Source organism: Arvicanthis niloticus, chromosome 21 (assembly GCF_011762505.2).
Source record: "Arvicanthis niloticus isolate mArvNil1 chromosome 21, mArvNil1.pat.X, whole genome shotgun sequence".
Taxonomy (NCBI): Eukaryota; Metazoa; Chordata; class Mammalia; order Rodentia; family Muridae; genus Arvicanthis; species Arvicanthis niloticus.
Window position 1 is genome coordinate 2,078,966 of NC_047678.1, and position 24,357 is coordinate 2,103,322.

A 24,357-nucleotide genomic window follows, 5' to 3' on the forward strand; every position below is an offset into this window, starting at 1 on the left:
TGATGCCTGTAGCAATAGGGGCCTTACTGTCAAATTTTGGGGAGTAACCAAGAGCAATGAGAATTAGCAGGTAATATTTGGGGTCTCTGGGACCTCATTGGCTAAGAACTTCAATAGAGGTGACATGTTTCTAACATTGGGCCTTTTACTTGTTAGCTGTGGTCTAGTGGAGTCATTGCTGCCCCGTTAGACGGTGCCGTCATTAAGCTCTTTTTATATATGCCTGTGTATATCTTAGGAAGCGGGTACAGCAGTAGATTTTCATGACTGTTTTTAGAAGGTCTTTGGTGTGAGTTATCTCTCCCTATATTCCCTTTTACCCCCAGCCCTCACATTCCAGACCCCATTTAACCTTTCTGATTCCATAATTCCCCTTTATGTCACAGCAAACTAGTTTCCCTTCCCGGGAAGCCCCACTTCCCAATGGCCCCTTACTAATTTCCTTATCTCTGTGACTATTCCAAATGAGACATAGACATCTGCAGATTCAGGGCTAACATTTGTCTGTTTATCTTTCTGGGTCAGTATTTTCTCAGTCAGCTGTTAATAAAATGAAACTATAAAATGTACAGGTGTGTGGTCGGAGCTGGAAATAATCACTCTGTAGGTTTATTTTCGTTGTTTTTCTCTCTCATGGTAGCTTTAGTTGCCAGATTTCTAATTGGAAGCTCGTTTCTTCTTGCTTTTCACTGGGGACCTCATTAGTTGTGCACACTCAGCATATCCTGTCCCTGCAGAACTGCTCTGGTGTTTGGGCAATCGGAGCCAAAGCTCAATGTGGAGACAATCTAGCTCAGTCTTGAGATGTTTGGGTTTCCTATTACTTCCCTGTTAGGGATACTGCAAGTAAATACTTACAGTAACTGTTGGAATGACTTTATTGTTCATGGCTTCTTTAGGAGTAAGGGCCCCTACAGTAAATTCTTGTCAATAACTTTGCTCACTGTATTACTATGTTACTTTGTCCCCAGCTGATAAGGCTTTTCGAGATATGAAGGTGCTCAAGATGAGCCAGTCTATCATTGTATCTGGAGAATCAGGAGCTGGCAAAACAGAAAATACCAAGTTTGTTCTAAGGTGAGTGTTTAGCTAGCCTGAAATGTTTTGAACAATTAGACATTTTCACAGTTAAAAGATGTGTGACACTGAGTTTGTCGACTTACCCATTTAGAGGTTCAGTGTAAGTACATTCACATCATCACATTCATGTCATTGTGTTGTCTATATTCTTTATCTCACAAGTCTGACAACTGTCTTCATTAAATACTTCCAGGTTATTCCCCCAGATGCTGTTAACCACTCTTCTCCTTTGGGTTTCTATGATTTTTTCTAAGTACCTTGTTTAAGTGGCATTGTATTGTATTAATATTTCAGTGACTTTCTTATTTCATTTAAGCTCAATATGTGACTCATTCACGTCTAAAATAGTTAGAGTGAATGTGGCTATATGTGTACATACACACACATACACACACATATACACACATACACACACACACACACACAAGCTTCTTGGGAAATTGAGACAGGAAGATCACTTTAGTCTCAAAGGGATGGGAGCCTAGAGAAATTAGTAAAACATTGCCTCTTAAAAAACATACTCTCCCATGTTATAGTATGCATTAGAATTTCCTTCCTGAAATTTAAGGTTGAATAAAATTTTATTGCATGGATTTATTACATTTAATGAATATTTACATGTATTGATAGACACTTGGGTTGTTTCTGCCACTTGGCTATTGTGAATATAGTTCGGTTTTGAATGTGTGTTGGGGGTGATGACAGGGTATTTAAGTAAATTTGCTTTTAATACCATTGCCTACCTCATGGTATAGTTTGGAAGAAATCAACATCTCATGTGGCAGCTAATCTCTACATTGTAAAAAACGACCTCTGATGTGTTATTTATCTGAAGATTCCATAGGTTAGGCAATAAGAAACCCAAGAATATTCCTTCAAAATCCAAATGGACATTCTATCCTCCATGTTGGTGCTATGAAATATTTTCAAAATGACTTTTTATTAGACTTCTTCATATCTCATCTCTCATCAGATCCCCCTTTCTACCGTCAAATTAAACTCTCAACACTTGGAGTGCAATCATGACATTTAAAAAGTGAAGGAGCCTTACCATAGGACCGTTTCGTTCTGTTAATTTAAATACTGTACATCATGTCACTGGCTGTGACAAAATGTCAGACAAGAAGTAATTAAGAGAGGAAGGGTACAAGGGTTAAAATTCACAGTGGTGGGGAAGGCATGTTGGCCAAGGCTGCACATACTGCATCCACAGTCAGGAAGCAGAGGAGGGTGAGGGTGTGTTTATGTTTAGCCTCAGCTCTTCTCTATGTGGTCCAGGACCCCAGCGAATGGAATGTTGTGACTCACAGTCATGGTGGGTCTTTCCACTTCAATTAACCTAATCTAGACCAATCCCTCACAAACATGGCTTCTAGAACCTGTCTTCTAAATGATTCTGGGTTCCATTGAGTTGATCAGTGTAAACCATTCCACATACCCAATGAAGTTAAATCTAATGGTGAAGATACTGCCAAGACCAGCACATTCTGAATTTTTATCAGAATTGTTTCTAATCTATTGCACTTCTTTTTTTTTTCTTAGGTTTTTTTTTTTTGTTTGTTTTGTTTTTGAGACAGGGTTTCTCTGTATAACAACTCTGGCTGCCCTGGAGCTCACTCTGCCTACCAGGCTGGCCTTGAACTCAAAGAGATCTGTCTGCTTTTACCTTCCGAGTGCCAGGATTAAAGGCATATGCCACACTGCCCAGCTCAGTTCTTAGTTTTTTCATGGAGGGGTCCTTTATGAAAGCTATTTATTTGTTATGTAAATGTATGTAGTTATTAAGTTAAATAGTTATTAAGAGATACTTATATAAATCTATTTAAAAAATTTGTTAAAATCAGAATACTTCCAAACAGCTAACAAATGTAATTTCATGACATGCACATGCCCATATAAGACACATACAGAAACATAAATAAAAAAGTAAAAATTTTAAAACATTACATTGATGATCCATGTTTTATTAGTTTGGTTATATATTCAATAATAAACTTTTAAATTTATTGTATTCATTATTATTGTTATTCAAGGATTTTTTTAATCCTGTATTTTAAATAGATACCTGACAGAATCTTATGGAACAGGCCAAGATATTGATGATAGAATTGTTGAAGGTATTGTTGATTTTTATTTATTATTGTTGGGTACCTTTGAAGTTGTCTTAGAAGGATCTCATTTGTGGTCTACAATGCTTTCCTCTCAGTGATATGAGAGACCTTTCATTCTCCTATAAACCTTTGCTCACATACTTTCTTCATGGTGATCTATTAGCCTGTTGTCTTTCTCAGCCCCAGAGTCTTTTCCCCTAGATGACTCTAGATCCTGTCCACGTGTCAATCAAAAGTAAAACTATTACAGTGGGTAAACATAAAATCCTTGGGGAATTTGACATTACTTGATAATTTTTCTGTATTATATTTCTAAAAGCATTTATTCCAGCATTTTCTCAATTTTTCTTCCTTGTGGAGATGTAATACATATATTGCTTTATAACTTTTCTTTATGACTTTCTCATGATTTTTTGATGAAGTGTTTTCATTTCTTTTTCAATAGCTAATCCACTTTTAGAAGCATTTGGAAATGCAAAGACTGTTCGTAACAATAATAGCAGTCGATTTGGAAAATTTGTAGAAATTCATTTCAATGAAAAGGTAAATTGAAGTTGCTTTTGTGATATATTTGGGAAGTATTTGTGGTAAGTGTAAAGATCTTATTATAATTAGAATTGGTACAGTTCTTCTTAAGATTATTATTATTGTAACTATTATTGTATGTTTGTATATATTTACAATGACTATCCAGACCTTCTATTCAGTTTAAAATTAAAATATTGGATTTGGATAAATCACTGATCATAAATTTATTGTTATTTTTTTATTCCTACTTGATTCTTTTGTTGTTTTGGTAACATGTCATTATGTAAATGATCACAGGACATAGCATGATATATAGCTATACATTATCTGTGATTTATGTAATCTGTAATGATCATGAGAGCAGTTAGTGTCTTAACAGCAGATGTTCATGGTGGTGATCTGAGAGCTCTTTAGCAACAGTCTGTGGGCTGCTGGGGTGCACTGCAAAGTCAGTTCTAATTCTGGAGAGGCTCAGGGTGGAGATTGGATAACAGTGTTTAAAATGAAGGAGAAATACACAAAGCTTACATTGTAGATGTTTTTGTCTAGTATTTGATAAATATTTTTAACTTCTTTGGTAAGCAAATGTTTATTAGAAAAGATTGATTTAACACTAAGGTATATTTCCATCCCATAGATACAAAGTGCATTGTTTGTTTTGTCTTGTAGAGTTCGGTTGTCGGAGGATTTGTCTCCCATTACCTTCTAGAGAAGTCTAGGATCTGTGTTCAAGGCAAAGAGGAGCGGAATTACCATATTTTTTACAGGCTGTGTGCTGGGGCTTCAGAAGACATCAGGGAGAAGCTTCACTTGAGTTCCCCAGATAATTTTCGGGTAGGATGGAGGAAAATAAATTTTATGCCAGGCTCGCAAAGCATTTACCCTCTTAGTCCTAAAACTCACTGTTTTTGGATTCCTGCTTGTTTTTGTATATAACTTATGTCAAATCATGTACAGTGGGCTTTCTGGACTAGTTATGAATTGTAAATATTAGAAATGATAAAGAGAGCACCTATGTATAGATTTCTTTATTATTTCCTAAACAACAAGGAATAATATTCCTTCACAGAGCATTTATGTTTTAGTAAGGATTATAAATTGCTACCCCATAACTATAATCTTGCTCTGTTATAAATTGTAATGTAAACGTCTGATATTCAGGATATCAGATATGCAGGATATCTGGTGACCCATAGGTTGAGAACCACTAAACTAAGGCATTGATTCCCCATGCCCCATGTGGATACCTGAGCTCTAACTAGATGATGTGTTAGAATTATAGCTTACCAATGAACTCTATTGAGATTTACTCGTAAGTTTATCATGGGTTCAGTGTCCCCAATGTGAAAAGTCCAAATCTCAAACACTGCATAGTGTGGGTCCTCATAGTTTAAAATTTGGGATACTCAGCTTGAAAATTAAAGTTTATACAAATACTCTGAAATGTAAGCAAGTCTGAAATCTGAATCAGTTTTTCACAGTATTGAGATAAGTGATCCTCAGTGTGTTTAACACTGTATGAGAAGGTCTGTAATTCAATAGGTAAAAGGACAGATGTTTAAAACCATATTAATTTAAACCCAATTAAAAATTTATAAGGTCTTGTAATAGTAGCTTTAAAATATCTTTAATGTAGCTGTAAAAACTTCAATCACTGAATCAATGTTAGTGATTAATGTATCATTATGCCCCTTAGTTCAATTTTGCAATAAATACTTGTTGCTTGATTATTGGGTGCTAGACATTGATCCAGGAATAAAAAATAAATAGGACACAATCTTGTCCCTGGGCAACTTAGAATGTGATGGGAAATGCACACATTGTCTGAATGTTATGCTGAATAGTAAGAAACTGTGCATGCCCCACCCCAAATGCTGGAATGATTGGGGATTTGAAAATTCTAGTGGAAGAACTGATTACCTGAAGGAATGATGGCGCGGGGCTGGAGAGGTGGCTCCGGTTAGGTGGCTACTCTTGCAGAGGACCTGGCTTCAGTTCTCAGCTCCCACATGATGGCTTATACCACTTGCAATTCCAGTCTGAGGGGATTTGGCATCCTCAGATGTTTGAAGTCAGTTGCCTGTTATATCTTCATGAAAACAGAAGAGTCATTTTTGATGTTTTTTTGAAAATGCATGTTATTAGAAATCATATGAATTACGATATATGTCTAGATTTTACCAACATTTAGCTGGCCAGAAAGTAATGTGACTACTGTGCGTTTAGTCTAGTGTTTCTTTTGGCTTGGAGGCTTGAGAGCATAGCATTTCAGTCTTAGAAGGTATAGCGTCCCCTAGCACAGTGCAGGGCATCAAAGCAACGAAAGGCTTTCCTGACTTTCTATTGTGGACCACTAGGATGGATTTCATTTCCTCCAGGGCAGTCCCAGTGGTGGCAGGAGCGAGAGGGGTCTACATATGCTATAATCGACATTCCTTTCATATAACACACAGCCACATTTCTATTGTGTTCGCCAAATAGTTCACTATAAATGGTATGAAAGTGTTCTGATAATTTCATCGTTTGTTTGTTTGTTACTTTGTCCTTCTAATTTATTGATAGGTTGTTAAAGCAACGCAGAGCGTGCATGCATGCTTTTACAGTGGCTGAACTTTATTTTGTCACTACTTTATCCAAACTGATTTATAATGTAGAGATTTACTGCTTCACCATATTTGTAGCAACTACACATGTATCTTGCAAAATAGAAAGCTGAAAATGCTCAACATTATCAATTTAAAAACATGTGTACACATTTTATGGAAGCATTTGGTACAGTCAGGCAAAAATTGTGGAGTATGAAGAAAGCATATACAGAGTGACAATGGGTGACAGCAAAGCCGGAGGAAACAGCATCTTTCCTAGACCTTTGATGGTTTTGCAATTCTTGGGATCAACCCCAGGGTGGTATGTATGCCATGCTGATCCTGGGTCACGGCTTTCACCCTCAGCTCTCTAGTTTCTGTTTCTTTGTGTGTTTGCTTGCTTAAGGCAGAGGTTTTTTATGTAGCCCAGGCTGAACTTGAGCTCACTTTGTAGCTGTGTTCTTTTCCCTTGGATCCTATGTTAATTGTACTTTTAATTCTTTGTCTTAGTATTTAAACCGGGGCTGCACTAGATACTTTGCTAACAAAGAAACGGACAAACAGATTTCACAGAACCGAAAAAGTCCTGAGGTATAGTAAATTATATTTTTAATGAAAATCTTTACTGTAAAAAATATTGCGGAAGGATTTGTCTTTGTTTTGGCACTTCTTGCTTTCAAGTTTATGTCTTAAAACTATACTATGACACCGATCTCTCTTGGAGTGTGACACTCTAGACCTCTGTCATATATATGACTTTCTCATGTTCTATTTTAGATTCCTATACTATGAAATTGCTTACAAGTAATTCAGCAGCATACTCAGATATTACTATTTGTAGTTAAGTATTAATAAGCTTTCCACTGCTGTTGACAAAACACACAAGCAAATCACCTTACAGTTTAGATTTGTTTTTGCTCAGTTTTATATTTCAGTCCATGGTTAGTTGTTTCTGTTTCTGGGCCATGGTGAGGCAGAATCCACAGTAGGGAGCATGTGGATAGGCGGCCGGAAGTGGAAGGTGAGACTGAGAACCGTAAGGAGAGAGGGTGTGTGTCAGAGACAAGGTAAAGACCGCAAGATCGCTCGTTCAGTCAGCCAAGTTTCCATACCTCTTAATAGCCCATCAGTGGATTGATCTATTGGTAAGATCAGAGTCCGCATGACCCAGCCACTTCCACAAAGCCATTCTTCTGAATATTACTGCATAGAGAACCAAGTCCTCCACACATGGGCCTTGGAGGAACATCCCAGGAGAAAGCATAAAGTATGGCTTTTAGTTTATTGTCTACTGAAATAAGATTTGATGTAGACAGTAAGTACCTTAAGCATTCTTGTGAAAGACTGTTTACATGTAATTTTGTTCTATCAACTATATATCTGGAATATATTATGAAGTCTTATATATGTTTGTTTCTAAATATTTAATAATTGTGTAATTATTATTTAGAAAATATTAAATCTTTAAGAATTTTAAACTTTTATAAATTTTAACCTATAGAATTTTAGTAGTAAATTTTGTGGTATTGTATCTAAACAACATATTTCAGTTATAAAAACTAAATCATGATTAGTTATTGGCACTAGTTAATCTTGACTTATTTTTAAAAAGATATTTATGTCAGTTGAATAACTTTTTGCTGTTAGCAGTTCTTAATGGTTCTGCACTTGCCAATCAGTTTTGATTTTACTCAGATTAGGTAAGTTAAATTATGTGTAAAATACATTAATATAAATGAATAGAAAGAAAATAAAATTATTGTTTCAAATCATGAACACATGATACTACAGTTCTTTAATTTGATATTTTGCATATTATTTTTAGATATACATAGATATCTGAGTTATGCATAAATTTTAAGTTACAGCCACATCTGAGACTTTTGGAAACAATGTCAACATTTATTATAGTATTTATTACGTCTTGAAAGACTACGTTTTTGTAAGATACTATCAAAATATATAAGTTGTAGCCTTTCCACTAAAACAGTCAACAGCCGTTTATAACAACTGCAGCGGTCCTGTAGGGAAAACACAAAAAATGCAGAAGCAAAGAAAAGCCAATGGGGAGAAGGGAAAACTGACGCTTAGCCTCCAGAGAGCAGCGTGCGCGCATGCGTGTCTGTGCGAACAGGGCCAGACGGGAAAATACCTTCCTTCAGTATTAAAGAGTGAAATGCTTTCTCAGAAATCTTACATCACTCAGAGAGAATGTGTATGATATGTACAAGTGAACCGTGGATTAATATATTTAAATTACTTTTTATCTCTTCTTTGTCAGGAGGACGAGGTGATCATTTTGACTAATTAAGCCCTTTGCTTCATTCTGTTTGGGTGTCTTTCTGCTGTGTGCAAATTTTAGGAGAATGCAGTATTTTCAGTCTGCTGTGAAGCAAATGATTCATGAGGATTTGGTTAGAAAACAGTATTTAAAATGCTGCCGAGGCTCAGCTGCGAGACTAAAAATCCTGCATGACAGTGCTTCTTTCAACTTTGCATGTGGTTGTTGCCTTCACCTCTTTTAAAGAACAAAATAGAATTTAATTTTCTAGACATTTTCCGGAAATCTGGCGCATAATTAGACATTTAAAGCATCTTGTGAATAGCAGGCAGCAGTTGCATGCTGGGAGAAGAAAACATTCCCGGAAGTGTCAGACATTTTTGATGCTTAATAATTCTGATACTGAGGTTTTTATTTTAACTTTAGCTTTAATGCTCAAGTTCTGGAAAATTTCTAGGTCAGTTTTTCTGTGTCTAGTAACTTCTCTTTCTGTTTCTTCTTTTAGCTTTGCAGGACTAACTTTCTTCCCCCCTGTCTGAGTTTACTAGACCCTAACATATGAATACTTAAGATGCATATTCTTCTAGTAGAGAAACAGAATTTCTATTCATGTTTTCTTTTCTTTTTTTTTTTTTTTTCAAGAAAGTCCTTGTATGGATTCCTGGAGTTAGCCTATTGTGTAGTAATTCACCTTACCTCATACATACAACATAGAGAAGTAACAGGACTATCTGTCAGGCCATGAAGATGCTGTAATCCTACCTGGATTTACTTGTGTTTACATGGATGTAATTGTCAGCAGTTAATCTAGTGCCATGCCTATTGGCACATTAAATTCTTTATTATAGTTCTTTTTACTTGTCCTATTTTTGCATATTCATTTTAATTGAAAAATTGCATATATTTGTAGCTACCTGGGTTATTGTGGAACATTTTCTTACTGTAAAAGTCATGGAATGACAGAGTCAGACAAACACCCATTACTACCTAATTGCTTTGTGATCAGAGGCTGTCACTTCATCTCAGTCATTCCTTTCCTGTTCACTAATTCATACTTTGCTAACATCTTAGACTTTCTAGCTATACTTATATTATATTAGACTTAGATGTATAGTACGTTAGAGGGAGCATCATGCTTTAATTGCAGAATATCTTACTCCATTGTTTTAGTTGAAGTTTTTAATTGAAAGAATTATGGACTCACATGAAGTTTTAAGAAAACAACAGAGAGCTCTTGCATACACTTTCTATACCATTCTGTTTTTAAACATTTTCAAATGCTTAAGTTTTTCTGCTGACAATTTTGTTTTGCATGTCACACATTGCATTACTAGACCTGCTGTTGTAGTCTTTAGTTTACTTGAATCACATAAGGACCAGTCAGTTGACACTTCTTGTTTTATAGTATGTTAAGGCAGGTTCCTTGAAGGATCCTCTATTAGATGACCATGGAGATTTTATCAGGATGTGCACAGCCATGAAAAAAATTGGTTTGGATGACGAAGAAAAACTTGATCTGTTCCGAGTTGTAGCTGGTGTCCTGCACCTTGGAAATATTGATTTTGAAGAAGCTGGAAGCACTTCAGGTTGTTTTTTAAAAATTTTTAACTAAGGGATAAAATTGGGTGTAATGTTTGTCCTCTCCTAGCCATGTGAATATTCAGTGATTTGTGTGTAGGTTTGTCGAAATTACAACAAATTTCTGGGACATTTTCTGTTATATAGTGACTTTAACAATGAATACTACACCATCATGAACAAATTAGTAGTTATTATGAGGTTTAAAAATTTTACTTTAAAAATTATACTTTAAAGATTTTTCTGATATACTTTTAATAGTTAATAGAACAATTCTCTTATTTGTTAATATATACTTTTAACATTTTCTGTTTCATAGACCTAAACTAGAATCAGTTAACTGAGGTGATTTGACATATGGCAGTGCATCCTTCTTTAGTAAGAGATAAAAATAAGTTTCCTTTTAATGGATGTTGAAAATTATTTCAGTGCAACCAAGATAGTGTCTTTTCACTCATAGTGGTTTCACTTCTGTATAACCAGTAAGACTTTTTCATAATTGCAGATTACATACCTGGGTATGGAATCGACAAGCCTAGTTCATCAACTGTTTTTGTAAATACAGTATTAGTGAAATATAGCCACACCCCTTGTCTGTGTATTGTTTATACCAGTGTTCATGCTACAGTGGCAAAGTTGTGGTCAGTAGAGACTATACCCTATCAAACCAAAAATATTTACTACCTGCTCCCTTAGAATATAACATTTTCCAGTCTTGCATTAATACATTTTCCTAGAAAGTTATAGCACGGGTGAGTTAAGAGTCTGAAGCACCACTTAATACAGCAGCCAACACTATGGGTTTGATTTGGATCTCACAGGTACATTCATTTGCAAAGTGAAGTAATGCATAAGTGCCTTTAAAAAGTACAATTCTCAGTAATGGTATATGTAGAGGAAGGGACCCCCAAAGAAAGAGGGGAAGGCACTTAAGAAACAGTGTGTTGGGCTCAAGACTGCCTCAGTGTGGAGAACTTCTCCTCCTCTCTCCATGTCTCCATCTCTGCTTCCATCTGTCCTTTTTTAAAATTTGAAAGTTTTTGTTTGTATGAGTATATGCATACTCCATGTGTTCCTGGTGCCATAGAAACCACGAGGGCATAAAATCCTGTGGAACAGGAATTACAAGCAGTCGTGAGCCTCCTTGAGGGTGCTGGAAACTGAACCTGTGTTCTCTAAAAGAACAGAATGTGCTCTTAATCACTCAGCCATCTCCCCTTTCTGGAGACAGGTCTCATGTAGCTTAGACTGGCCTCAAAGTGATCTTCTGGTCTCCCAAGTGCTGGGATTACAGGTGTGTTCCATGATACCCAGCTTTGCTTACTATTTTGAGGCCATTAAGTTTGATCCCAAGCAGTAGGAGAAAAATGTCTTCTCTGCAATAAGATCCTTCATAATCATAACTGAAACATAAGAAGTGGTGAGATTGGCGATGCCTCCATTTTGCAGGCATGGAACCTGCACAGTGGTGCTAAGCACAGCTACCAATAAAGTGATGGAGAGGAGACCCTTGTTCTACTCCTGCGTGACTAGCTCAGGCGATTGTCATGACTGCCTCTCATTTCCTTCAGGCCACTGAGCCTTGTCATCCATGAGTGAGCAGACTAAGATTGACAGTCCTCAATGACTTTCAGGTCTGTTGTCCTATAGTGTTAGACACAGCAGTGCGTACCGGATGAGCCCATGGCCCTGAGTCAAATTGTCTCATCATGTGCTATCTGTCTGTATGACCTTGTCCTCCTGTGTCTTAGTTTTCTCACTATAGAGAGATAATAGCTCCCAACTTGTGTTGGGAAGAGAAGTCAATGAGTTAAGTATTTACAAAATGTTTTGAACACTGGTGTTTGGCAGATAGTAAGAAATAAATCAAATTAAACACTCTTCATTTTCGTTGAAATGAAAATACATTAAAACAAAATTAGATACCTGGAATATGCATTAATAATCAGAGTTTTTAAAAAAGAGGAATTGGAAATTTCCTTTGTAAATATATTAAAACATGCATTTCATTTGCACTTTAGCATTACAGGAAGGGAACTTGTGGGAGACGCTAATACAAAGATAATTTAAGTGTAGAATAGTTGACATACATAGGAATGCTAGAAATGACAAGGTACTTAGAAGTAGTAAGAGACTTTTCTGTCTCTTATTACTGCCCTGAGGAAGGACATGTATAGAATATGCGAAATATCATGTGACCAGCTAAAGGGTGCCCAGTGACCCTTCAATGAGACATGTCCTGTGCTTGCTTTTTGTCTTACTTAAAAAAAAAAAAATTCCTTTCTATTGTGTGAGAAATAGGAGTGCAGGGAGACTGGGGTGAGATAAGCACTAGATCGTTTTTATTTTAATAGCTAATTTTTTTGTATTAAACTTCATTCTTTTCTGTGACCTTCCATGGTTCTAAAACATTTCCTGCTAATTAAAAATGAAGTGTTTGGTTTTTTTTTTTCCTTCTTACTATAACTTCCTTGGGTTGTCAAGATGACTTGTGCAGAGACCAAGTACTTTTGTAATGATGTTAACACAAAGCTCATTTTCTAATAAATGTTTGTAAGGCTCCCCAATGTCATAATACTGTTTTATTTAGTAGAAGCGTAGAAAGTACCTGTTGGGACTACTACCTATGTTTTAAAAATCCCATGTAACTAGCATGTATGCCATAACAGGAACAATATAATAGTAAACAACATAACAGTAATAAAAATGCTTAGAGAACATTGTTAGGGAGTGAATGACATTAACATTCTATATTACTTAGCAGTTTTTATCTTTTCAAGATTAAAAACGTTTTTATGTTTATCTACATCATTCTTGTAAGAAATGCTGTAATACAGTAAAAAAAAGAGAGAAGAAAAAGAATAAACATTTAAGTAAATGAATGGGTTCCTGGTATTTCCTCTTCTGTGTGATTTAGATTTGTCAGACAAAGGTATTATAGTCCTGGCAGGGGTGGCAGAAGATTCTGTCACAGTGTTCAGAAGAATGCACAAGTGAAACTTAAGAATTGTTTATTTCTGGAATTTTCCACAATAGTTTTGCCTCAAGTTGGCAGCAGGTAACGGAAACTGCGGACTGTGGATCTGCTGGTGGGAAGTGTCTCTCACTGTGGATCTGCCCCAGGTTAGGGTTTCCTGTTCAGCTTGCGAGTAGGAGTGTCCGACAAGGGTGGAAAAAAGTGAGCTGGATTTGAAAGTTAAAAGCAAGCATCATCTATCCCATAATGTTTCACAAGTAAAGAAAATGCTAAGAAACAAACCTAGAAGATTCCATTTATTTAGTGCGTATTAACTTCACATGGAAACATTTCCCTTAGGTGGCTGCAATCTGAAGAACAAATCTGCCCCATCACTGGAATACTGTGCTGAATTACTGGGTTTGGACCAAGATGATCTTCGAGTCAGTTTAACCACTAGAGTCATGCTCACCACAGCAGGGGGCACCAAAGGAACCGTTATAAAGTAAGCTCTACCTCATTGCTCTGCAGAAATTCTGCCTTGTGGTCTGTCACGGAAAAATACTTAGATTTTGAAAACACTGAGATTTAAGGTCAGGGTTTATGCATCATTTGCTCTTGCCATTTGAATGTTCAAGCTGTGCTTGGTATTTCAGAATTCTGTGCTTCCAACAGCTGTAGTTGATCACATAAATAAATGGGGATTTGCAGAGCTTGGAGATGTTTCTTGGACATACTCTCCATGATACAAATTTTAAATTTATTAGACAGGCAATACTTGCTTTTGTACAGCTATAAACATTTGGTTAAGTATTTGATTGTTTTAGGCAACAGAGTCGTTTCTTTCAAATGTGTGTATGAATGGTGTGTACTAAAGCTCCTACTAAGTGCAACTCACTTTATAAAATATCCAGGGAAAGGGAATGTCTTGTTACAGTTACTATTTTTTCATTTAGAGGAAATCACAAGTGATAGAAAATAAGGCCATAGTCACATCTTTTGATTTCTTGTTCCCTCGGAAGTATTTATTCACTTGTCTTTTGTGTGGGCATATGTGTGATCATGATGTTTGTACTTGTCAGTTTGTACATGAAGTGTGTGTATGCACTAGGGGGGGGGGTGCCTGTATATTTGTGTGAGTGGAGGGTAGAGGCTGCCCTGAGTATCCCCCCAAGCATTCTCCCCTCATCTTCTGAGCTCATGCATTTGGCTGGGCTGGCTGCCCAGGGAGTCCTAGTGATTATTCCCTCCTCACAGTTGGGTTACAGATGTAGTCACCATGCTAGCTTTGACAGAAATCCCAATTTATGTCCTCATGTTTCTGTGGTGGGCACTTCACCAAGTGAGCCAGCTCCCAACCCCTGTGGCTAAGATTTTTAAAATCAGTAACCAAGAGCTTCAGATTGTGCCATATTACATAGTTTCGGCTTAATAGCGTATATTTTATGAATTTTGGTTTTAGATACAGTAGCATAAAATTAGTACCTAGGTTTACCATTCACAAGTACTGCCATGCAGACAGAGTCTTTACTTTTGAGGAAAAGGTCAATTCCCTATTCCTTTCTAAACTCCTATCCTTTTCCAAATATGACAGCAACAAACACAAGTGACTTACTTAGAAAAATAGTTGGCAATTACAACAAAGCCAGGTGTGGTGGCACAAGCCTGCCATCCTGGCGTTTGGCAGGTTGAGGCAGAAAGGTGATGAGGCTTGCCAGAGAACCACAGAAAGACCTTGTTTCAAAAACAAAATCGCCACACATTTTTTCCTAGTGATACAGTATCTTAAGTTGATGAAGTCACCAATTAATTCTTTTTCTTCAGTACCACTCATGCTGAACAGGGTACCCCCATCTCTGTTCTGTTTTGGAGCAGCTCTTTCACGTTTTCTGTCTTTGAGAATTCTGCTGTTGAGTTTATTTGAATTAGTCTTTATTTTATTTATTAGTTTATTTATTATTTACTTTTGAGACAGGATTTGGCTGTGTAGCTGAAGCTAGCCTTGAGCTCACAATCCTCCTGCCTCAGCTTTCTAAGTGCTGGAATTACAGGCACTCTTGATTTTTCAACAGGGTTTCTGTGTAGCTGTGGATGTGCTAGAACTCATTCTGTAGACCAGGCTGGTCCCAAACTCACAGAAATCTACCCACTTCTGCTTCCTAACTGTTGGGATTAAAGGCATGTACCACCACTGTCCAACCCATGCTTTAATAATTTAAAAGTGACTCAACAATTGGATATTTTTTGTGTTCTACCACTGTACTAAGTACTTATGATCTAGCATGGTGTTTGGAAAGTCCCCTCTATGATATGTTCTTTTTATTAGACTCGAATTTTATTGAGGAAAACAGCTTGCATTTGTGTCTACAATATCAAATATCAGCATCTCATATAGTTACTACATACAGGAATTGGAGAGGCAAAAAAAAAGCCTTCTTATTGTTTGTCTAATAGTATATTTTAATCTAATTTTAGTTAATTGTTTTAGTTTGTCTCTTGTAATTTTCTTCTTAATTTTCTCTCTGCCTACTCACTTGAAACTTGTTAACTATTTCTTCTGTATAGGTAATATGTTCAGATACACTTTGACTTTATGCATCCACCATTATTTACAAAGTCTGTCCCTTTAAGAACGTCTCCTTGAACTATTGTTTTCCTAGAGTGCCCCTGAAAGTGGAGCAGGCAAACAATGCTCGCGATGCTCTGGCAAAGACTGTCTATAGCCATCTCTTTGATCACGTGGTAAACAGGGTGAATCAGTGCTTTCCTTTCGAAACATCTTCTTATTTTATTGGAGTCCTGGATATTGCTGGTTTCGGTAAGCATTGTTTCTTTTATTAATTTGTATTTGATTTAAAAAAAAAAACAAATATAACAATGTTTTCTCTAAAGCTGTTGTAGTAACCTTTCTCATTGCTATGGCCAAATACTAGAGGGAAGCAAAAGAAGGCAGTATTTACCCTGCCTTGAGGTTTCAGAGTTTTCAGCCTTATCATGGTGGAACAGACTTGCTGGTTCCTGAAGGCCAGGAGAGGAGGGGCAGAGGAGGAGAAAGGGGAGGTGGGGAGAGGATGTGACTATATATGGTAGCATTTTGATCTCTCTCTTGCTGCACTTGGACCCCCAGCCCCTGAGATGGCACTTTTTACATTCAGGTAGGACTTTCTGTTTGGTAAAGTTCTCTGGAAAGACCCTCACAAACACCAGGGTGCTTTAACAGTTTTCTTGGTATTTACTTATCAATCAAATCAAGTTGACAATCAAGGTAGAAGTATTAGAAACCTTTTCTTCTCGTGATTCACTTGACATAATTCTTTATGTGTTCATGTCTGCACCTCATTATGCAGCTTTCAGAGAAAGCTAATTAGTACTAAAATTAAAACATGTTCATCTAAACTATTCAGTTGAGAGGTCTCGATGCTCCTCTGAATGAAAGGTAACCCCCTTGGGTGCTGCTGCTAAAAATAATTAAAGTTGGAATATAGTTTCAGAACACATAATCTCCCATCACTGATGAGACTTCATCATCTTTAGACACTTGTTAGCATGACACACATGTTCAGAGTGTGAAATTGTAGAACCTCACGGATCTTAGACATAATTCAACCCTTAACTTTAGAATGAATCACTGTCATAGAATTTTTGGTAACAGATTAAATCAGAAGAAAATCTCCTAAAGTACATACATTTTAAATCATTTTTGTACTCTTGGTTGCTTTAGTACCTGCGTTTTAGCAACTAATGTTAAAAAGAGCTTACTTCTAATTTTTCATACTGTAGAACATTTATGTGATGGGACACTTTTTTTTTTTTTTGGTATGGTAGAAAAAGGTATTTCTGATATCTAGTTTTCGTGCCTGACAGTATATGTCTTGAGTTAAGAACACATTCTGGGACATAGAACAACAAGTTTGTGTGTTTTTAAAGCCCAGTTTTAAATTAAACCATTGACACAGTAACTCCTGGGATAAGTTACTGCACATTGTCATGGTGACAGCTCTACTCTGGTTTTGTCATTACAGAGTACTTCGAACACAACAGCTTTGAACAATTTTGTATCAACTATTGCAATGAGAAACTTCAACAGTTTTTTAATGAAAGGATCCTGAAGGAGGTGAGTAATGATATTTAAATTTAAGGTTCCCATTAAGCTGTTTACATTTCAAGGAAGAACATCATGTTGCACTTACCCTGACTGATGGTGTCTGACTTGAGGTGGCCAGGTGGTCCAGCAAGTGCTAGCAGTTCAGCTGAAGTTTGGGCCCTTGTAAGAAATAAGAGGCAGCTTTGCAGGAAGAAGGCCTGTGTTTCTTACCAGTGACTTTCATTAGTATGCTCAGCTTAGGTTTTTCCTCTTGATTCAGTTGTTTCTATTTCTGCCACTGTCCTTCTCAGTGTCTGCTTCTGCTTGCTCTGCCACATTTCGTCACTTCCCTATGTACATTAGCAAAGCCGCCAGTCAGAAAATTTTGAGTAGCCACTGGCCAGGAGTACCTCTGACTAGGACTGTGCCTACTGTGCTGTCTCGTGTGCTACAAACTGCTTTTGAGTGGCCTGCCTTTGGCTGGCCACTGTTTGCTCTTCAGGGAGGAATTTGCTTCCTCTGCTCTCAGTGTAACTCTGGGCATGGCTGGCGTTCAGCATACCAAGATAGACTAGGAGAAGTTATTTTATGATTCTTTGGAATTTAGTCAAAGCAAAGCTAGCTTTGGATAAATTGATTTGTTCCAAGGCTTCATTATTTTCTCCCCTAAAACCTGAATTCTCCAATATTCCTACCTTTGTTTTAATTCCTCTGCGATAGGTTTTGCCTGATTGAAGATGCTAGAGTAGAGGAACTGGAAAGTTTATCCAACACCAGCCATCATTTTTCAGATGAGGAAGGCAGGTCTGAGGGCATTCCACAACTTCCCTAGGCTTGAATCTCCTTTCCTGGCTGTTGGTCTGCACCCAGCACTCACTTACCTACCTACCTTCCTTCCTTCCTTCCTTCCTTCCTTCCTTCCTTCCTTCCTTCCTTCCTTCCTTCCTCCCTCCCTCCCTCCCTCCCTCCCTCCCTCCCTGCTCTCTCTCTCTCTCTCTCTCTCTCTCTCTCTCTCTCTCTCTCTCTCTCTCTCTCTCTCTCTCCATTCCTGAGTATTTGAGCTGAAATATGCAGTGTTTTTTTTCTTTATTTCTATTTCATCTATTTTTTCCATATTTTCTTTTTGTCTTTGTAGGGTTTCTGGCATATTACTGCATTTGTTAACTTTTAAATAGGCTGCAGCTATTCAGTTGTAGCATAAACAAATGAGGAAAACAAGTACTTTCCTGTAAGACAGTGTCTCTGTTCTGGCCAGCTGTGCTGTTAGTCCTTTGTTTGCTGTAATGCGTGCTTCATATGCATGTTTCACTTGTAATATGCTATAATCCGTCTTTTCTAGCTCAGCTCACATTCCACATAGAAATAGGAACCATATAACGAAGGTACACTGTCTTATGTTTGCTTTTATTACAGTTCTTTAAGTCTGTATATCAATTTCCAATTCACATTGTGTTCAGGTTGACAGTGCTTTGTGGCGTGTATGGGAACTTCCCTGACATAGGTCATGAAAAGAAATATTTAAGCATGGAGAGAAAATGTGAGAACACATTTTAATTTAAGTTCAACTTATAGGTTACCTATATCATAAAAATTTGTCTCAAAATTATTTTAAGAAGATACTGATTTACATATAGAGAATATATTTTCATGGAGATATTATTGATGTATCATTTTTTTCTAATTGTATGTATTATATAGCTCTGGATTCTTTGTACCCATAGTTGGCTTCAAGGATTCAAACTTAGTTTCATCTTCAGGAAGCCATTTAGGGCTGTTGGTAAAAACTTTTATATTTTAACCAGTAACTGAAATGACAGCAGAACACCAAAGTCTGGTGGGATTTCACATTGTATGGTATTTCCATGTTGATGACGCTCATATTTGATTTACAGGAACAAGAACTGTATCAGAAAGAGGGCCTGGGTGTTAATGAAGTCCATTACGTGGATAATCAGGACTGCATAGGTATGGGTACTGCTATTCTGCTTTTGGGAAATATGGGGGAGACAATGGATTTGCTGGGAACACCTCTGTTCAGTGGTTTAGACATAATTAAAGGACTTGGGACTGTGGTATTGGAGATGAGGTCTTTTGTAGTACACCTTGTTAGTTATTTGTCCTGGCAAGGCATCCTTATCAGCTGGGTTGAAAGGTTTTCTAAAAATCTCTGATTATTGTGATACATATTTTACTACTCTGAAGGCTTTTGGGTGAATTGGGTAAAGGGGAAGGAAGCTCCATCATTCACGGAATAAGTAGACAACTATGTCGTCTGTTATGACAAAGTGCACAGTTTGGTGAGGTTTGCCAGGGCCTCCTGGTTCTGTTCTCTTCTGTGGATGGCAATATCTCTCACTGACTGCATTTGAAGTTTCATGTTAAAGCTAGATAATACTGTGAGACATCAGAATAGGGCCCCTGCTTTTCTTTGAGTCTATCAATAAAGAAACCTTGTCCTATTGCCCCCCCTCCCCCAGCACTCTTTTTCTAATTAACTAATCAATTGATTTGAATGAATGTTTTATCTGCATGTGTGTCTCTGAACCACATTCATGCCTGGTGTCCACAGAAGTCAGAAGAAGACATCTGATTTCCTGGGACTGGAGTTACAGATGGTTATAAACTGCTGTGTGGGTGCTGGGAATTGAACCCCCTTTTAGCTATCAAGCCATATCTCTATCTCCACTCACTCTCTTTTTCTTCTTTTCTACCCCATCTCTAAAGTCAAGTGTTGGGTAAATCTAGGACTGGAAAGACCAATTTGATAATGTGGTCACAAGTGTCTAGACTTTGCCAGTGTAGTGTAGAGTAGGAGCTTGTGTCAGTGTAGCCTTTCAAAGTCTTCTCTGTTCTACCCTGCTCTGCTCAGGTACTGTGAGTTTAGCCACTGTGTCTTTTCTCACCTCTGGGCATTGGCCATGAGGTTGTTATCTGACTGGAATTTCTCCTCTTCTGTTCATCCATTTGCCCACTTCTTTCTCATTCAGTAGCTACCTGAATACTTTCAGTACAGCTTAGATCAGCATGTTCATTGTCTTCATCACCAGTTTTCAAAGAAGTTCATTTTCTGATTGATGCAGTGGGAACTTTGGCTTCTCATTCTGTGTTCTGGAACTATCCTAGCCTGTATAATCTATATCCATATGTCTGTCTGTATGTCTGTCTGTGTATAGCAAATTAGTATAACTTGCTGAGCCCATTTCATTACTTGTATGTATATGGTTTCAAGGCTGACCACTATTCAGTGGGCAACCAATAAGGGGCTTATGCCTGAGAGAGGTTAATTATCCATCTTCCAAAACTCACTAGTTCTTCATCTAGGTGTGGGACCACATGAAATTTCCCCCTGTCCACATCAATATGTCTACTGATATTGCCATTGTTCTGGTCTTTTTATACATCCATTTCTAGGAGAGACAGTTTTACAGCAGTCTTCATGGTATTCTGGCTCTTACAATCTGCCACATCCTTCTGTGATGTTCCTGGGGCCGTGAATGCAGGAGCTGATGAGTCATTTTCTCTGGGAAGTTGTTTCCCCATAACCTATATTAAAACTATGGTGTTACCCTGAAATAAATGGCCATCTTTGAAATGAAAATTCTCCCATTTCTAAATGGCCTTCTACAGAATAAGTTCATGATTATCTCTTACAATCCAAATACTTTTTGAAGCCAGTGTGTAAATTTTCTTTAAAGTATTGTTTCATCACTATGAATATTTTGATATCTTAAAATAGATTTAATTGAAGTGAAATTAGTGGGAATCCTGGATATTCTGGATGAAGAAAATCGTCTTCCCCAGCCGAGTGACCAGCACTTTACATCTGTGGTTCACCAGAAGCACAAAGACCATTTCCGGCTAACTGTGAGTTTGCCATTCTAAAATGGAGGTTCTACTGGGAAGAGAAATCTTTAGGAGAGGAGTTGTACTAGGTTTCAGATGTTGTTAACCGCTAGAGTCATAGTTATCCAAAGACTTGAACAATTAGATTATAACCAGCAAGCATTGTCTTTAGATGGGTACAACATTGTGTGTGTGTGTGCACGCATGTATCTACAAATACATATTTGATGATAAAGTTTTAGCCTAGTGCAGTAGCTGTGCAGCCAGAGAGGGAAGTGGGTTCTGAATTGGTAGGAAGATTGGGGAAGATCGGTGGATTGGTAGGAAGATTGGGGAAGATCGGTGGATTGGTAGGAAGATTAGATAAAGGGAAGAAGAGACAAGGCAAAAAATAATGATAAGTGAGGGCGAGCCTTTACCGAAGCCCAGGTTGCTGAACTGCTGTTGGCTCCTGAGTCCTGGTGGCAGCAGAAGTGGAGCAGTTCCCTGGGAACCCGGTGTTTGTGGCTGTTAAACAGTTTTCTGTGTTTTTCCAACTCTGTGCGTATATATCCCTCCACTCAGTCATTGTCTCCTGAGATAGCACATAGTTTCACCCCTGAGTGCAGAAGGATCCTGACCAGCACAGGAGTGCTGACTTCAGTTTCAGTCACATGTTGAAGAGACTAGCAGTGGGACTCTCCCCACTCCCCTCAAAAGAAGACACAACAAGAAACTAGAGAAGCTACTCAGAATCGCTTAGTGGGATGAGGGTATGAGTTGGCAAATGCCTCCATTAACAGTGTGTGTTTTGAAGTTGTAGAATACTGTATCGCTCATTGCTTTGATAGGTTGACTGATTAAATGAATGGTAACAAATATGCTCATTTCTGTTTATTATTAACAAAATAACAGTGCTCGCACACATACACACACACACACACACACACACACACACCACTTGTTACTAGAGACCTGCATTAATATGTTAAAAGAGGCAAAGATAATTTAAAATTTAATTTAAAAAGTTGACAAAACATCAGTGGAAGATAGATTCCGTGGCTGAGAACCTCCTGCCTGGACCTCAGAACTATCCGCTCCATTGACTTACTGTCTTATGTGTCCCTGATAAGTATCCCAATGCACAGTACTTTGGTGGAAAGAAACAAGACAACATGTATTCTCAACAAAACTTTTGCTAGTTTTAAAGCTGTGTACCCAGTGTTGCTTGTTTACCTCTGTTTATTATGTGCCCAGTCATGCACAGTTGCCTTCACCAAATCAGTAAACAGAACTGTGACCAAACAATCCCAGAGACTTGTAACTTAAAGACAGCAAGCTCAAGCATAAAGAATGAGGTCTGGCTGCTTTTCTCAGGGAAAGCAATCAAGAACAAAGCAATAATCCCAGTTTACAGAGCCCATTAGTTTTACCGTATGTTTTTGGGACTAAAGGTGTTGGTCATTCATGGAGCACTTGGCATTGTCTGAGTGCTTTCACTTGAATGACTTCATTTAATCGTATTAGTATCCTCATTTTACAGATGAAAGACAGGCAAGGGGAGGTAAGTGACATGCCTGAGTGGCATTTGAGGATGGCGTGGCAACAGAGACTCTGTTCTGGCTCCTGGGTGATGGTCCTTCTTCTTTTCAAAGAGCTCAGACCTGGGTTCCCATGGCTTAGTCTTTCCATTTTAAATGATACTCTCTCCTTCACCCTAGGTTATTTTTAGAGACAGAAGTGATCACACATGTAAAAGTATTTTGGAAAGTTTAAATAATTCAAATATGAGATACTGTAATTAAGTGTTAAGGCTCAAAGAAATGGTGTAGTTTCCTTGAAGTGGTTTCAGGCTCATGGTGTAAAATATAAGTATGGTTGGTTTGAGACACCAGAAGCGTCTTGTGCTGACCTCTACACTTGGGACCATTCATTCCATATGAACACTGTGAAGCGAGGGAAGTTTAGAACTCCCCCCGCCCCAGTGATTCTAATAAACATTAAGATTGAGCTTTAGAAATAAGTGGTTAATTAAAAAACCTAATGTTTTATGTTTACTTTCAAATGAAGTTTTATTTAAAAAAAAAGATTTTATTTTTATGTGTCCATGTGTGGATATGTTGAACATCATGGCAGTGCCTGCAGAATTCAGCAAAAGATGCTGGGTCACTTGGAGTTGCAGTGGTTTTGGGCTGCCAGACGTGGGTCCTGGAAACTGAGCTGAAGTCTTCTGGAAGAGCAGGAAACATTCTTTTTTTTTTTTTTTTTTTTCCATGAATTTATTTATATATTCACTTTACATCCTGGTTATAACTCCTTCCTCTTCACAAATACCTCCCTTCACTATCCCCTTCCCTTCTCCTCTGAGGACTACGCGCATCCTCTCCCACTAAGGCCCAACCAGAAAATCCAGCTAGGGGTAGGGGATCCACAGACAGGCAACAGACTCAGACACAGCCCCTGCTCCAATTGTTAGGGAACCCTCATGAAGACCAAGCTGCACATCTGCTACTTGTGTGGGGGGACCTAGGTCCAGCCCATGCATACTCTTTAGTTGGTGGCTCAGTCTCTGTGAGTCCCCACAGGCCCAGGTTAGTTGACTCAGTAGGTTTTCTTGTGGTGTTCTTGACCCCTCTGGCTTGCTCAGTCCTACCCACATTCTTTCACAAGACTCCCTGAGCTCTGCCTGATGTCTGCCTGTGGGCCTCTATATCAGTTTCCTTCAGCTGCTGGATGAAGCCTCTCAGAAGACAGTTATGCTAGGTGCCTGTCTGCAAGCATAGCATATCACTATTAAATGATAATTAAGTGTCAGGGGTTGGCTTTCTCACATGGGGATGGGTCTCTAGTTGGACCAGCTATTGGTGTCTGTTTTCTCAATCTTGCTTTATTCGTGCATCTTGTAGGCAGGACAAATTTGGGGTTGAAAGTCTTGTGGGTAGGTTATGTCCCCTTCCCTCCACTGGAAACCTTGCACACATGTGTATGTATTTGTGTAGGTCATTCATTGTATGATATATGTTTTATGTGTGGTATTCATGCATGTGTACATATTTTGTATGTGATAGGCATACATTGTGTGTTATTTGTAAGGTGGCAGATATGCATGTGCGATGTTTTATGTGTGGCAGATATGCATGTGTGTATGCTTTGTGCAAAGCAGGCATGTATACGTATATTATCCTGTGTGCAGGTGTACATGTATGTATGTATGTATGTTTTGGTATTTATACCAATTTTTTTCCACTAAGATATAACCAAAATTGTATTAGATTCTACAAGTACTTTAAGGTGTTTTTGATATTTAAAAGTACTATGATTATGAAAATGTG

The 24,357-nt window shown here is 37.8% G+C and overlaps 1 protein-coding gene across 1 annotated transcript in view; it reads left to right on the forward strand.

The window, feature by feature from the left end:
* Myo6 (myosin VI) overlaps positions 1–24,357 on the forward strand; it is a 122,800-nt gene that overhangs the window by 70,255 nt on the left and 28,188 nt on the right. Inside the window, 11 exon segments of the mRNA XM_076918064.1 lie at positions 972–1,077; positions 3,142–3,197; positions 3,637–3,734; positions 4,389–4,553; positions 6,815–6,895; positions 9,991–10,171; positions 13,480–13,624; positions 15,780–15,937; positions 17,142–17,233; positions 19,096–19,168; positions 20,940–21,067. Coding sequence (XP_076774179.1) covers positions 972–1,077; positions 3,142–3,197; positions 3,637–3,734; positions 4,389–4,553; positions 6,815–6,895; positions 9,991–10,171; positions 13,480–13,624; positions 15,780–15,937; positions 17,142–17,233; positions 19,096–19,168; positions 20,940–21,067 — 1,283 coding nt within the window.